The sequence below is a fragment of the Canis lupus genome, chromosome 16 (assembly GCF_048164855.1).
Source record: "Canis lupus baileyi chromosome 16, mCanLup2.hap1, whole genome shotgun sequence".
NCBI classification, from domain to species: Eukaryota; Metazoa; Chordata; class Mammalia; order Carnivora; family Canidae; genus Canis; species Canis lupus.
In genome coordinates, this window is record NC_132853.1 from 13,011,045 (window position 1) to 13,027,059 (window position 16,015).

At 47.2% G+C, this 16,015-nt stretch overlaps 1 protein-coding gene across 8 annotated transcripts in view; it reads left to right on the forward strand.

Annotated features, from left to right (window-relative positions):
* The window catches only part of EHMT1 (euchromatic histone lysine methyltransferase 1), a 144,896-nt gene that overhangs the window by 88,066 nt on the left and 40,815 nt on the right, over positions 1 to 16,015 (forward strand). For all 8 annotated transcript variants that reach the window (XM_072778898.1, XM_072778900.1, XM_072778897.1 and 5 more), the window contains 4 exons: positions 5,438 to 5,515; positions 7,063 to 7,183; positions 10,072 to 10,203; positions 13,407 to 13,552. In XM_072778898.1, coding sequence (XP_072634999.1) covers positions 5,438 to 5,515; positions 7,063 to 7,183; positions 10,072 to 10,203; positions 13,407 to 13,552 — 477 coding nt within the window. The remainder of the gene's footprint in view (positions 1 to 5,437; positions 5,516 to 7,062; positions 7,184 to 10,071; positions 10,204 to 13,406; positions 13,553 to 16,015) is intronic.

Consider the following 16,015-nt stretch of genomic DNA (forward strand, 5'->3'; position numbering starts at 1 on the left):
AAGTGCTTTGTCATTCCCAGTAATTTTTAATAGAGCAAAGGGTTCCCGAGACCAGAATGTTCAAGAGCTACTATAATACAGTATTCCTTTGGGTGACTTCCAATTTATGTTTCCATCCCACTGTTGATGGATATTTGGGCTGTTCGTAGTTGGTTCTGTTTCAGAGGACATTGTTGTGAGCCTTCCTGTATGTTCCTGGGGGCACACCCACATTGGAATTGCCATGTCATGTGACCAGTGGTGGGCGTGACCACACAGCTCTCCCACCACCAGTGCATGAGTGTCCTCCTGTAGCACTGGCTTGACACACTTGGTATTGCCTAGCCAGCGAGTGTCGAGATGTTACATTATAGTTCTGATTTGTTGTCTCCTGATTCCCAAGAAGCTTGGGTACTTTTTTCATGTTTATTTGCGATTTGGATGCCTTCTTTTGTCAAGTGTCTATGTAGGACTCAGCCATTTTTATCTCTTTGGTTATTTGTCCTTCCTTTTTTTTTTTTTTTAACATTTTATTTATTTATTCATGAGAGAGACAGAGAGAGAGAGAGGTAGAGACACATACAGGCAGAGGGAGAAGCATGAGAGACATAGAGAGGCAGAGACACAGGCAGAAGGAGAAGCAGGCTCCCTGCGGGGAACCTGATACGGAACTTGATCCCAGGACCCTGGAATCACAACCTGAGCCAAAGGCAGACACTTAACCACTGAGCCACCCAGGTGTCCCTGTTTGTCCTTTCTAAAGATCATTTTTTGCAGGAGGCGCACCTTGCTGGCTCAGTTGGTGAAGCATGCAACTCTTGATCTCCGGGTTGTAAGTTAGAGCCCCATGCTGACTATAGAGATTACTTAAACATGAAATCTTTAAAAAAAAAAAAAAAATTTGTAGGAAATGAGCTCCTTGTACGTGTTGTCAACATATTTTCTTCCACTGTGGCTACCTTCTCACTGATAGGATTGGCATCCTTATCTTGCCCATTTGGGTTGGAAGCCAGTCCCAGGACTGGTTGCATGGCAGTTGAGTGCCACAGCCATTGAGGGGATTGGTTAGAGGAGAGCTGGACTCTTCTTCCTAGTCCAGGCTGTAATGGGGCCTGGTGAGTAGAGTTCTGTCCTGCGGGGTCGGGGTTTTCTGCTTGCCACCCACCTACTGAGCCTTTCCCTGCACTGTGTAATCTCTTCCTGGCTTCCTGGCTTACATCTCTGCTCCACATCAGACTCCAGTCATTGTCACTGTTACACTTCTCTTTCCAGTTTCCTCGGATTTTGAAATTATGCTTTACTCCTTGTAGCCATCACATGTGCAGTTATCAGGTGACCCCTTATACAGTGACCTCTCAGTCATAGTCACCTTATAGGACTTTCAGGAGGAACTGGAGTTGACTAAGTTGCTAGTTTGTGTATTTTAATTGGCAATTTCATTGCTTTTTTTTTTTTTTTTTTAATAAAGATTTTATTTATTTGAGAGAGCAAGAGAAAGCACAAGCAGGGGCTGGGGGGAGAGGGAGAAGTAGGCTCCCCGCTGAGCAGGGATCTTGATGCAGGGCTCAATCCCAGGACCCAGGGATCATGACCTAAGCTAAAGGCAGACACTTAACTAACGGAACCACCCAGGTGTCCCTCATTGTTCAGTCTTTTTTAAATAAAAACTGCTCAATCGTATTTAAAGATAGCTTGCATTAAATACACCTGACTGAAGATATCAGAATCCTTTAAAAAAAAAAAAAAGTTCTTTAGTAGTAAACATTTTTAAAACATTTTGCTTTTCTTTTTTTTTTTTTTTAACATTTTATTTATTTATTCATGAGAGAGAGAGAGGTAGAGACACATACAGGCAGAGGGAGAAGCAGGCTCCATGCAGGGAGCCCGACGTGGGACTCGAACCTAGGACTCCAGGATCATACCCTGGGCCAAAGGCAGGTGCTAAACCGCTGAGCCACCCAGGCGTCCCTTTAAAACATTTCTAATGAAAAAAAAAAAATAAATAAAAATAAAACATTTCTAATGTCCATAATAAAAAAAGGGAAGGATTGCTCCTTTTTCTCCTAACACGAGAATTGCGGTGTTGATCATTCTTGCTGTGATGCTGTAAGATGAGAACCAGAAAGAAACATTAATATTTAAAAGGACAAGGGAGAAGAGTTTGCCAAGAATATAATCATCTGTCTAAAAAAATTCAAGAAAATCAGCTGAGGAACTATTATAGCTAGTGGGCCCAAATTACATGTGATCAAGACATAAAACCATTCGTTTTCTTGTGTAGCTGTAATAGCTTGTTAGAAAATGTAATGACATGGGCGCCTGGGTGGCTCAGTCAGTGAAGCGTCTGCCTCTGGCTCAGGTCTTGATCCTGAAGTCCTGGAATCCGGCCCTATCTTGGGCTCCCTGCTCAGCAGGGAGCCTGCTGCTTCTCCCTCCCCCTCCTGTGCTCTGTCTTGCTCTCTCTCTTCCTCTTTGTCAAATGAATAAATGAAATGTTTAAAGAAACAAAAATGTAATGACAGTGGCATTAATGATAGTAATAATACCTAGGGCTATTTTTTTAACCTTTCTAAAGAGAATATCAAGCTATTGCAAATATATAGATAATAGTGGCCAATTACCAACACTTGGGAGTCCTGCTTATCCACACATGGATTGTCTTGAAGCAGGTATTTCCATATGGATCTTTATAAGAAAAGGACTCTAAAAGAAAAATCACAGTATCCCACCAAAAATTTAGCTCTAAGTTTTAACATCACCAGGATACATAACAATAAATTAACTTTTTAAAAAGTATTTTATTTATTTATTTGAAATAGCGTGCACAGGTGGGTGGGGGAGTGGAAGAAGCAGGCTCCCTGCTGAGCAAGGAGCCTCACTTAGGACTTGATCCCAGGATTCCGGGATCATGACCTGTGCTGAAGGGCAGATGCTCAACCACTGAACCGCTTAGCAGTAAATTTAATAAGAAATGTCAGTTATTTAGAAGAGAAAAACTGAAACTTTGCTGAAAGAGGTTTGAAAGGACTCATAGATTCATGTTAAGACCTATTACCTGAGAAAAAAAAAGCCATTGTTTGCCTGAGGGAAGACCTCCTTGCATGCTTGAGGGAAGACCATTTACTTGTGAATGGGAAGATCTTTGTTTCATCCTCCCAGTGTTGCCTGTAACAAGTCCAGCATAGTTCTCATCAAAGCCCTAACCGGACTTTCTGTAGAATAGCTGATGTGGGGATTGTGTGCAGCAAACACAAGGAGAGAAAACTGCAGGTACAACTGCTGGAGAGTGAATAAATAGGGTTTTGTACAGGAATGGGAAAACATTGAGTGGAACAAGAAATCCATAGCAAACCTATTTGTATGTGAACATACAATTTACTGTAAAAATGGGGTTTTTAGTTTGTGGTCAAGGGATCATGAACTTTTCTATGTTATTGGGATGTTTGAGCTTTTGTGAGAAAAATAGAGGAGAACTCTGGCATCATGTCACATAGCAAATGTAAATTTTGTCTGGAATCACATAGCAGTGATGGTTGCGCTACTGTGAACGTATTAAAACACTGAATTGCACACTTTTTTAAAAAAGATTTTATTAGAGAGTAGGTGTGTGAGCTGGGGGGACAGACAGAAGGGGTTGGGGGTGGAGAGAGAGAGAGAGAGAGAGAATCTCAAGCGGACTGCATGCTGAGCACAAAGCCCGTCGCAGGGCTCAATCCCACACCCCTGAGATCATGACCTGAGCCAAAATCAAGAGTTGCACACTTAATTAACTGGCTGAGCATCCCTGAATTGTACCCTTTAATAAAAAGCATGAATTTTAAAGTAGGTGAATTATATATCAGTGAAACTGTTATTTAAAAAAATAAATTACAGGGATCCCTGGGTGGTGCAGCGGTTTAGCGTCTGCCTTTGGCCCAGGGCGCGATCCTGGAGACCCGGGATCGAATCCCTCGTCGGGCTCCCGGTGCATGGAGCCTGCTTCTCCCTCTACCTATGTCTGCCTCTCTCTCTCTCTCTCTCTGTGTGACTATCATAAATAAATAAAAATTTAAAAAAAAAAAAATAAAATAAAATAAAAAATAAAAAAATAAATTACAGAAGATTTAAAGTATCAACATGAAATACCGAATTGTAGAAGACAGTGTTGGAAACTTTTTTTTGTAATTTCAAATAAGGAAGAACTTTTAGTGCAAGATATAGATCCAGAAGCTAGGAAGAGAAAGATGGAGAGGTTTGACTTGTCTAGATAAAGTCTCAAAATTTTTGTATAAGAAATACCAAAAGCGTAGCTTTGTTTTATAGGGAAAATTATTTATAACTTATTTACTAGACAAAGGATTGCTCTTGTATACACGTGTCGCTTCTACTAGTTAATAAAGCAAGGACTCAGGAGCAATATGGGCTGAGGGATTTGCTCACATGAGACAAAGTGGAAGAAAGAGGAAAGTATGTGACATGATAGAAGTCGCTCAGTTCCTTACATACTTGCCACCCCTCTGGAGGGCTGGGGATGCCTTTGTTGGCGTTGCCGATGGCAGCTGTGTTGGAACTCCACATTTGTAGAGAGGGGCATGTGTCTGTTGGCTTGTCTGCGAGGGTCTTAGTTTGCGTAGAGCTCAGCCTCAGTGTGAACCTGTGATAAGGGCATGCCTCGCTGAGGGAGCGGGGAGCTCACCCCTTCCTTGGGGGTGGGTGGGGAAGGGCTGAGTGGACAGCCGTATATTTTAGTTTTTGCGCTGAAAATGCATTCATGTATTACCTGCGTGGATAGAAAAGATAAATACAGCAGAAAACGATGAGGTACCTACACTGCTTTGATGTGGAGAGAATTCCAAAACGTTTTTTTTTTTTTTTTTTTTTTTTTTTTTCCAAAACGTTTTTAATTAGAAGAAAGTTTCATTCACAAAATCGTATTTGGGGCTTTGCCAGCCAGGAGGCAGACTCATGCTTCTGTGTTCAGGCCCGTTCGTGCCAAATGTTGGCTGGAAGGAATGTGAGCAGTGCTTGCTATGGCCCTGGGGGCTGCGTTGGGCTCTTGGGGGGGATGGAGGAAGGTTTTCATTTTATATTAGTTTTTGGCCTCTGGAAATCTTTTTATTGTGTGTTTTGTTACTTTTTAATGGAATTTTGCTACACGTGAAATGCATCAAGTGCACTAATGTTCAGCATAGAGTTGATGGTCTCTTACCTGCCCAGGGGGCTGCTTTCCAGATCAGTACAGAAATACAGCAAAGGAGCAGCCCACCTGGGATGGGGTCCTTGGGCGGGGAGCAGGCAGGACTCAGCAGGCAACAGTCACTCCATGGATGTGGCACCTGTGGCCCCCCCCCCACCTTAGCATGTGCGTCTGCCCCGCTGACTGCCAGTGTGCCCAGTAATGTATGTTTTTATTGAGTCACCTCCACTGAAGGGTCTCATCAGTTGTGTTTTCTTTTTGGCTTGTTGTGTGGCTGGCCAGACGGATGGTGAGTCTGAAGAGGAGCAGGAGTCTGCCGGCACCGGGGAAGAGGACGAGGATGGAGATGAGTCTGATCTGGTAACCCCTGCCCCGCACTCTGATTCCGTGTTTGGTGGCCAAGTATAGCAGGCAGCTGTGCAGTCTGTGCAGCCCTTCACTCCGCCATCACTGCGCATGTACACGTGGCATCCAGGGCTGTGGTGGGATGGAGCCTGAGAAAGATATCTGAGCAGAGAACTGAAGGAAATGGCCTCGGCTCAGGTGCTCTGTGCGTGGGCAGAGCTAGGAGACTGCCCCAGGGGGAGGTCAGGGCCCTGGCGTGAATACTCGTGGAATGGGTGGGAGCGGCAGCAAGGACAGTGGCCCTGATTCTGTGTGGATAGAAAAGTGACCAGTGGGACAGAAAAAGAAGGGTTTGAGGTCCGACCTACAGCCAGCAGACCTTCTTTGGGCTGGGTGTCAGGTGGAGGTAAGGGGTCAGAGGGCAGGGACACGGGGTCTGCAGGGATGGGGGTGCAGGGGCTTGCAGGTGGGGAGGAGCACCAGCCCCAAATGGGGCCCGGAAGCCCCCAACATGTGAGCATTAAGCAGGGAAGGAGCAGTTGATGTGAGACCGGGGGGGCGGGGGGGGGGCGGGGGGGAGGAGGGGGAACTGAGAAATGCTCCCAAGAGGGAGTCGCTGGCCCCTGGCGTCAATCGTGTTGAGTGGGTAGATGAGATAAGGACTCAGAGGGGACAGCTGGGTTTGGTGACAAGCTGCCATCACTCTGGAATGGCAGGTTGAAGCAACAGTGACGTTGAGGACAGTGCTTGTGGAAGTTGGATCTGAAATTTTGCAGGAAGGGGGCAAGGACAAGGCAGAGGGAGCAGAGAGCAGGGCGCGTCAGGCTGCTTGCAGGGCAGTGGTGGAGCCGTGTGTGTGCTGGCCACTGCTGTCCGACCAGGCGCCCACACCCACCTGTGGGTCTCCTGTCTCACGAGCACGTTCTTTTCAGCTTCCCTGTATGTCCCTAGTGAGCAGAGCTGTGAGGTCCTCATTCTAGACTAGTTACAAGTGGTAGCTGTGTGTCTGTAATTCATGGCTGTTAAATGCTGATTCTGCATCTTTTAGAAATAGACGGTCATAAAAATCTTAAAATATTGTAAATTAATTATAACTTCTTTCCTTGTTCTCCATGTAGATAATTAATGTGGACATAGATTCTGAAGCAAATTGAGGCATTGATTGTTCCTTTTCTCATGAGCAGAATGAATGGATGCATATAATTAAAAGTGGATTCTCTCACTGAGCTTGTTTATTTAGTTCCTGAGTAGAACGTTCTCATTCTTTTTTGTGCCAAATTCGAGTAAGATTTATAAATTCCATTTAAATGTTCTCGGCTTTTCTTTTTTCTTTTCTTTTTCTTTTTTTCCTGTAAAATAACAACTTAGAGTGATTTAGGGGAAAACATGAGTATTTTTAAGAATGGGACCAGAAAAATATCTGAAAGTGAAATTAATCTTCTAGTTGAAGAATCAAGATATAGCAGGTATTTTATTTTGCAAGAAAACGAAACTTGAAGTACCTTTTGTTTTCAGGAGCTCCCATGCTTTACTTTTTTTATTCCTGCCCCTTTGGCTCTCAGAGTTCTGAATCCAGTATCAAGAAGAAGTTTCTCAAGAGGAAAGGAAAGCCTGACAGCCCCTGGATCAAGCCGGCTAGGAAACGGAGGCGGAGAAATAAAAAGAAGCAAAGCGGTGTACTGGGTAAATGTGTCTACACTCCAGGACCATCTGGATGGGAAATGGGCCCACGGGAGGCCATCCTGGGGTGGGGTGGGGGTTCTGTGTAGGATTTCATATGAAAAAGTGGGCTCCACAGTTTGAGGGAAAAGAATGTGTGAGCTTCATTAGAGACACTGAGGTGATCTTCACGTGGTTTCCTTCTGGTAAACCTCTCAATACTGGCTTCATGGTTGAGTGTTGAGCTAATGGGGATTATTCATCTCCTTCCCTGTGTGATTAGGAATCTGTGGCTTCTGAACACTGCATGGTTATGGTTGGCTATCTTTGGTGTCAGGTGTGGGCAGTACCCAGGTGCACACAGTGGCTTTTAGCCCTTTGGTCTGATGCCCTTGTTCTGGAAGTAATTTTGTTAAAGGGAATTCAGGGAAAGAAACAACCCTGAAATCTAGAAGGTGAGCAGGCCTACTAGGTAAGGGGTCGCTTCTGACGGCTTTGTTGCAGAAGATTTGGCATGTGAGGCAGTGCACATAATTCAGGTGTTGGGTGGTGAGTTCTCACACACGTGTGACCATGAGACCAGGGTTACGGTTGTGAATGCCCCTGCCGCCACTTGATGACCTTTCCCTCTCCCCAGCCAGCCCTCCCCTCCCTAGACCCTTCTGCTCCACATTGTCTGCAGAGCAGTTGGCGCTTCGTCAGAACCTTATTTGAGTGGTGACTGGGTAGGTACCCTACCCCTGTCTGGCTTCTTTGTCATAACAGTTAACGTCATCTGCGTTTGTGGTAGTAGTGGATGGCTGGCCAGGAAGCACTGGTGGATGGCTGTCCGTGGCTTATCCTTCACCTGCTATGGACCTTTGGGTTCTCTCCAGTTTTTGCTTCTTACAAATAGAACTGCCAGGAGCATTTGTATACAGTCTTACCGATCAGATACTTTCCTTTATACTTGGTAAGTACCTAGGGGTGGAATGGCTGAGCTGGATGCTGTCTGTCTGACTTTTCAGGGAACTGCCAAGCAGTTTTCAGTAGAAAACCTGAGTATTGCCCTCTTTTACATTCCCACAGCAGCAGGAGAGCTCCGCTCCTCTGGGTCCTTGCCACACTTAGGTTGGTCTCTTTGGTCCCAGTGCTGCTGGGATGCCATAGGCCTCACTGTGCCCTCACTTTTCTTGTTGAGTAGTTGAGTGCACTCTTGTTGAGTGCACACAGTGGCCTTGCACGACTTCTTCTGTAAAGGTTTCTCTTTCCTGCTCATATCAAAATCAGATCATATGCCTTCTCCCTGAGTTGGAAGAGTTCTTCCAATATTTTGGATACAAGTCTTTAGTTATATACACATTTTGCATATGTATGTGCTTAGTAAAAGTTTCAAAAATTTTGTGAATCTAGTTTATGAATGATTTTCTTTTAAAATTCATGCTTTTCATGATCCCAGAAACCTTTGACTAAATCAGGTCACAAAGATCTTATCCTGTGTTTTCTTCTTGAAGTTGTACAGTATTAGGTCTTGTGTGTGCGTCTCTGACCCATTTGAGTCAGTGCATGTGCAGGGCCAGGCTCCTTTTGCGTGTAGGCACCTAGTTGTTCCTGTCCCTCTGCTTGATTTGACTTCTTTCTCTGTGTGGCCCTTTGAACCTTGGTTGACAGTGGATGTGTGGATGGTTGCATTTGCTCGTTTATCTTTACGCCAGCACTGCAGCACCAGGGAGCTTGTTCTGATTTCCAGTTACATTAGCTTCTCCTCTCTAGCCCCTGATGCCAAGGAGGTTTGTTAAGTGAATGTCAGGGAGGCAGAGCCGTCCCCTGAAGCCCAGAGGAGAGCTGTGTGTGGCGCCCTTGAGCCTCCTGTGAGCTCCATCGCTTTCACTCACACATTTCCTTTTCTCTTCACTGTGGATGACTGGCCGATGTGGCTTTTATGCTGGCTGACAAAAGTGTTGGTAGACTCAAGACTTGGATATCGTGTGAGAGACGCATGCCCGCATGGTTATTCACATAGGGGCTCAATTTTTCTTTCTTTCTGTAGACTGTTTAAAGTTGCATACTACTCGTGTTCCTCACATGGGTGATGAGGAGCTCGTACTGCCTTTGGCTTCCTGTTGTCTGTCGGTGAGCTCCGGTGCAGCAGGGGGCCTCAGTGCCCCACTGCTCCATGTTATGGCTCACTTCTCTGTGATCACTGATGTAACATCAATGATGGGTGTGTGGAAGCTTAGCTGTGGAAAATGAGCACCTGCCCTTTGCTGGTGTTGGGTATTATCCTGGGTGAGCATGTACTGTTCACAGTCTTCCTCAGTGAAGTCACTGTGCAGGTGCCCATGTGTGTTCTCCAGAGACTGTGGGCAGGCCTCAAGGGCACGGGAAGCCGCAGTCTGGGCAGCACCCATCTCATAGGCCCCTCCGTTGTATTCAGGTCGTGTTGCACCTCTGGTTGTGATGCCCTTTGTACAGCACCATGGCTGAGAGGGGGACGTTTCCCATGAAGCCTGAACTCAGATGTGGGGTCGGGCAGATTTCCCAGCAACACTGCACACGTGGGGTAGCTTCTCCGCTACTTTGCCTCAGCTGGCCTTTCAAACCTGAGATCAGAATTTTTGTTTTATTTTTAAAGTAGTGTTTAAGGATGTTTATGTACCATGTGTTTGTTTCCTTGATTATCTGGTATAGTTACAGAGAAACATGTTTCCACACATCCATTCCTTGTCTTTCTTGATACAGCTCCCCTTCCTCCCATGAACAATCTGTGGAAATGGGATTAGCAAGACAAGCCCAGGAAAGAAAAGGAGTGAGGCCATAGTGTCCTGGGCAGGGTGGTGTGTATAGTTTGGAATGGGTTAATTAGCATCCCTGTGGTCTCTGCTGGGGAGGCAGGGCCGGTGCAGTGTTTCATGAGGCTCTTTTGAACGCAGGTTCTGAAGCATACACGTCATCTTCAGGAAGCACAGAGCAGGCAGCACCAGGAGACAGCACGGGGTACATGGAGGTTTCTCTCGACTCCCTGGATCTCCGTGTCAAGGGGACGCTGCCCTCACAAGTGGAAGGTGAAGGGGCAGCTGTGACCAGGCGGGGCACCATCTTGCTCTTTGTTTGCTGGGGGTGGCCTGGTATTGCCATGATGCCCCCTGGTGGGTAATAATGGAACGTTTGATGAACTGCATCCCTGAAAGGTGGCCTGAGTGGATGCACCCGGCTCCTTTGCCCAGTCACCCACAGCTCTGCAGTGACACATTTCCCACAGGAGCAGGTGGTTGGTGGTCATGGCCTACCACACTCTGTCCATCGGCCACACACATTTTTAGGTAGAGTTCCCGATGGCAAGGTGTCCTGCCCTGGCTGTGTTTCAGGAAATACACAAGTGGTGTAATTTCTAGTAGTGTGGCTTGGTCATCATCTCTGATTCTGATCGTGGTTGGTGCCTCGGGTTCTGTACTGGAACGAAGGGCACACCTAGTGCTGGTTTGGGCCTTGAAGGTGTGGGCAAACCCACAGCTCCCTGGGTTCTGGGCCTGGGGATAGTCAGCTGGTCTGAGTTCTGCGGGGTTGCGTCTCTGCCACTGCTTGCTCTTCTTGAACCATTAAAAAACCCTTCATCAATGAAAAGTAACTAATCACTGACTATTTTGGAAAATTTGTTTGAAATGTAATATGGGGAAAATGTAAAATCCCAGAGTTATTTACATTCCACATGGACCTTGCAGTTGTGGTTTGTGTGCTGCTAGACGGGTTTAACCTGTCAGTCTTCAGAGGACAAATAACTAGCTTTTACTGTTTTGAACACTAGAGAAATCTTGATCACCTCTGTAATGTGGGAAATCATACCTTTTAGCTGAAGACACAAAGTATAGCTTGTCCATCAGAGAAACCCATTTTTCTTCTTGCATCAGATGGAGCAGAACGCCTCCCTCGTGTGAAGTTGTTGGCACAGGCCTTTCATGCTTTCTTTCCACATGAGGTGCAATTTTTCTAAACCTGCTTTCAGGTTTGTTTCAGGACAGTACAGATTTGGATGTTAGCTGGGAATAGTACTTGGCTTAATCCGATGCCCTTCTACTGTGCCCCAGTGTTGGAGGTGAGGAGGCAGTGGGGAGGACAGTGGAAATACCTGTTGTTCACGAGCGCTGTGATATTGGGCTTACCCCAGTTCGTTAGCTGAGCACTGGGAGATTTGTGTGTTTATGTGCTTATATTCTCTTTCTGGTGAAAGTAAGCGCCATACTGGTGGGAGCCGAGTTGGAGAAGTAGGAAAAAGTGACATTTTGTAAGTTGAGTTTCTAAACTTTATCTTTCTTTGGTAACCACGGATTGATCAGTCAGGGATTGGTCCAGTCATACTTTTGGTTTAGAGAATCAGCACATGGAAAAAACAAGTGTTACATTTGCCCCTGTGCCTTCAAGTATCTGTGGTTTGGACACTCAAAGGGAGACGCCCAAGGCTAGAGAGGAGGGACGGAGCACCTCGGGCTCACTAGAGGCCTGGGGGGATGTACCCTGGTGAAGGGTGCAGAGGGCAGCGGATGGTTCTGGGTCATAGGTTCAGAGGGTCCAGGCTTGAGCCTCAAGAATGTTTGGGCACAATCAGACGTCATCACTTGCACATCCTCCTCTTTGGTGCCTTTGCTGCTAGGTCTGCCGTGTTGAAGTTGAGTGACATTTTGGTCTCAGCAGGAGTGGATGACGGGATTTTGGGGGTGACCAGAGCTCAGGGGCAGTGGGCACTCGGGTAGGGTGCTTTTGAGCCATTCCTGTGGCGCCCCTCCTGGAGACATGGGCACACCTCACTTTCGGGAGGCGTCTGAGCTGCTGCCACATTGTCCATGTGTGCCAGAAGCTAAATCCGAAGGCCTGGTCCTCAGTCCTACCCTCAGCCTTCTTGGCCTTGCTGGCTGGCCCCTTACGCAGCCTGTGTCGTCTTTGTTGTAAGATCCACTTGCTAAGCGGAGTCCTTACCAGGGCTCTCCCAGTTTTAAACTTGTGGTGATTCTGATGTTAGTTCTCGCTCACAATTTCCCTGTTTCCTCATGAAGGAAGGCCATCACTCTTTTGGGGTATAGGTGACCCAGAGGTTCGGTGTTTTCACAGGGCAGATATGGTATGTGGGCTCCTGCTGCCAGTCATGGAGGATCCTGTGTTCAGAGTCTTCTGGCAAGGACCAGCCTCAGATTATACACCAGGGTAGCAGTGGGCAGTGAGGGGATGTTCTCTGACCCCTTGTGGGCCCACTCGTATGGGTGGCAACAAGAGTCCATTATTCTCTCTCTCTCTCTCTTCCTTTTTTCTTTTCTTTTCCTTTTAAAATTTTTTTTAAGTAGGCTCCACACTGGGCTTGAACTCATGACTCTGAGATCAAGACCTCGCTGAGATCAAGAGTTGGATGCTCAACCTACAGAGCCACCCAGGCTCCCCTAGAATCTGTTACTCTTACCTAAGAGCTAATGGCGAGCATTGAACATGTCAGTCCCCTGTTGTTTCTACTTTGGCTGTCTCACAGAGGAGAACATGAAATGTGTTCCTTTGGAAGCAGCCAGACCCTGTTGCCGGGTTGGATTAGGGATATCTCTGGCAGCTAGCCTGCACTTCTGCCCCTCGAGGCCAGCTCTGGCTATGCTCAGATGTGGGCTGCGGGCCCTCCTTCTCCCCTGGCATCTTCACCGTAAATTGGGGATGAGAAGGAGATAAGATGTACCACCCTTGTTGCTATTGTCATTGTTAGCCTAGCGTCCCTCAACTTTTCTCTCCTCTCTAGCAAACAGTCTGGGTAATAAGTAAACCCAAATGGAATCTAATGTTTGTGTTTCTTTGGCTGCAGTTCTAAAACCAAGTGAGGGAAACAAGGTCTTAACATGTATCGAATGCTTTTGTGTGAAAACCACAAGATTTAGGAGTAGCTGATGAAGGTGTAGTCTCTCTCTGAAGACTGGGTCTGGGTCCTGGCTCCTGAGAACATGGATGACCAAGTAATTCTTGTGAGCCTGGCTGGTGTGTGCTAGTGGAGAGGTTCCCCTCCCAGCCCCACTGGCCATGGGCACTCTCTGAGCCGTCCCTTGCTCTGCAATGCTGCTTGTACCAGCAAAGTAACTGGTGGTGTTTTATTTCCTTACACATGAGATTTCCAGAAAGACTATGTAATTGGTCGCTTTCTGGACGTCCATCTGGAGGCGGGGACTCTGTGCCCCTGAGCGTAGTGGAAGCCTGTCTGGGCATGTGCTGTGCTGTGCGTGACACTCATGTGTATCTGTGACTTTAGGGCTGGCCAATGGTCCTGACGTGGTGGAGACGGATGGCCTTCAGGAGGTGCCCCTCTGCAGCTGCCGGATGGAAACCCCGAAAAGCCGAGAGATCACCACTCTGGCCAACAACCAGTGCATGGCTACGGAAAGTGTGGATCATGAAGTAAGCAAGCTCACCCTCCTTGCAGCAGCAGGACTAAGGCGGGACCCCAGAGGCCGGGCAGAACTGTCATCTTGCAGGCCTGCCGTCTCTCTTGCAGCTTCTGGCCAGACCCCTGAGTACAGAACAGTTTTTCTCATTGGCTAGGGCCACTGGGCACCCCAGAAGCATACTTCATACTGGAGAGATGGAATAAATAGCTACTTGGTCCTTTTTTTTTTTTTTTTTCTCTTTTTTCCCCTTCTCTCTTTTTCAGAGTGAGGAGTTGGTGTCCTTCCGTCCCAGGGGCTGGGTTGTATGTCTTCCCTCCTTCCCTCTCTCCTTTCCTTTAGCATCTGAGGGACTCACGGTCTCTACTGTATTCAATGTGTTGTAAGATGAAACATAGATCCAGAAAATAATACAAGACACCCGTGTGGCCTCCTGAGTCTGTCTAGGGTATTAAACTCTGATAAGCTTGCACCAGGGTTCAGAATCTGACCCAGGCCCGAGTGGCCCCATCCTGCCATCGCTAGTGCTCACGTCCCTGTGTTTCTGAATGTCCTCGGCATCTGTATATGAGCCCGTAGACACTGTTGTCCTTTTATCTTTTAATTTACACATATTCCCCCTCCTTTTCTTTTCTTTTCAATTTTTCTGTGGAATAACCTGGGCCACGTGGCTTCATCATCTAGAGGTTGTGGGTCCTACATGCATGGTACTCTTCCACTGTTCCTCTGCCCTCCACATACATCTGCAGCTTAATGCAGAGACAGGCCAGACTGTTCACTCCCTCTGCAAGCCTTTAGGAGATGTTAGCCCAGGGTTTTGAGATTTCCTGGAGGCTGGACCACCCTGGCCCCAGGTTGCGGCCGCCCTCCCCCAGTGCTCCCTACTGGGCTTTCGCATGATGACTTCTCGTGTTTCAGTATCCCTGTCCTTGTGTCCACCAGACACCGCCTCTGTCTTCCTTCTTGTACTCCAACATCTGTGTGGTGTGTGCCTCGTGGCTAAATGGGGTGTGCTTCCAGACACTGGAGTCTTACAGCATGATAGCTTGATTCTGTTGTAAGTGTTGTCTTGTGATTGTGGCTTTGCCACCTAGTTGCTATTTCGTGTGGGCTTCCAGAAAATTCTTAGGCCGCTGCTGTTTTTCCCAAGATTGTTTTTGTTTTGATGGTCTGCTCATCTCATGTTCAGCTGCTAGCAGGCATCCCTTCCCAAAACAAGCGCCCTTGTCTGTTTTCTTGGTCAGGTGGCTTTTTTTGAGGCACACTTTACACAGTAAAACTCACTTTTTTGTGTGTGAAACATGCAGTCGCATGACCACCACTGCTGTGGGGAACCTGCTGTTCAGGTTTTTCAAGGCTCTCTGACTCTGTCCACCAGTTCTGTTGCTGAGGAAGGCGTGTGGGATTGATTCGTCAGCTGAAGTTGGGGTTTTCTTCTTCCTGACCGTCAGCTTGGCTCATGTGTGTTGAGGCCCTTAGTGTGTACACATGTTCTTTGGGGCTGTCCGGAGACCTCATCTGCCTGGTGCTCACACAGCCAGCTGGGGTTTCCTGTGATGAATGTCTGCGGGGCACATGTTGCCCATCCTTTCCCTTTCCACCGTCTTTGTCTTTTTTTTTTTTTTTAAGATTTTATTTATTTATTCATGAGAGACACACAGACAGAAAGAGGCAGAGACACAGGCAGAAGGAGAAGCAGGCTCCATGCAGGGAGCCCGACATGGCACTGGATCCCAGGTCTCCAGGATCACACCCCAGGCCAAAGGTGGCGCTAAACTGCTGAGCCACCTGGGCTGCCCCTGTCTTTGTCTTTAAGTTGAAAGTGGATTCTCTAGACGACATGTATTTGGGCTTTACTCCTCATGTGACCTAGCAGTGTCTGTCCTTGAGTCAGCATGCTCTGGTCATCCCCACCTCATGCTGTGGTTGCCACTGTTAGGCTGTGACCTGACCATGTGCTTCATTACGTGCATCATCATTGGACGTCTGCAAGGACTGCCCCGGGGTTAACAGCACTGTCTTTAATTTGTCACGGTGACCTGCACTTGATGCCACACCCATTGGCCTCCTGTAAGAGTCTTCTGGTAATGGGATCCCAGGTCCTCCTTTCCACCTTTGTGTCACACATCTTAATTTCGTATGTACTTAAAACCCACAGGGTATTGCTATTATTTTTGCTTTAAATAGTTATTTTTCAGACTGATTAAACATACAAGTAGTCTTTGATTGACCTTCACTTAGACCCTACACAGGGACCACTCCCCCTCTCTTCGGTCAGAGCCTGGGACCCTGCCTCGTGGCCGTCCCCAGTGTGGGGCTGTGTGGGCAGTGAGTTCTCTCACTCCTGTGGGCCTGGAAATGTCTCTGTTCTGCCTTCATCTGGGACAGTATTTTCACAGGTGTGGACTTCTCCGCACCTGTAGAGTCCGCAGCTGTGTCATGTTCATGGTTTTGGACGAGGACGCTGGCTGCCTTT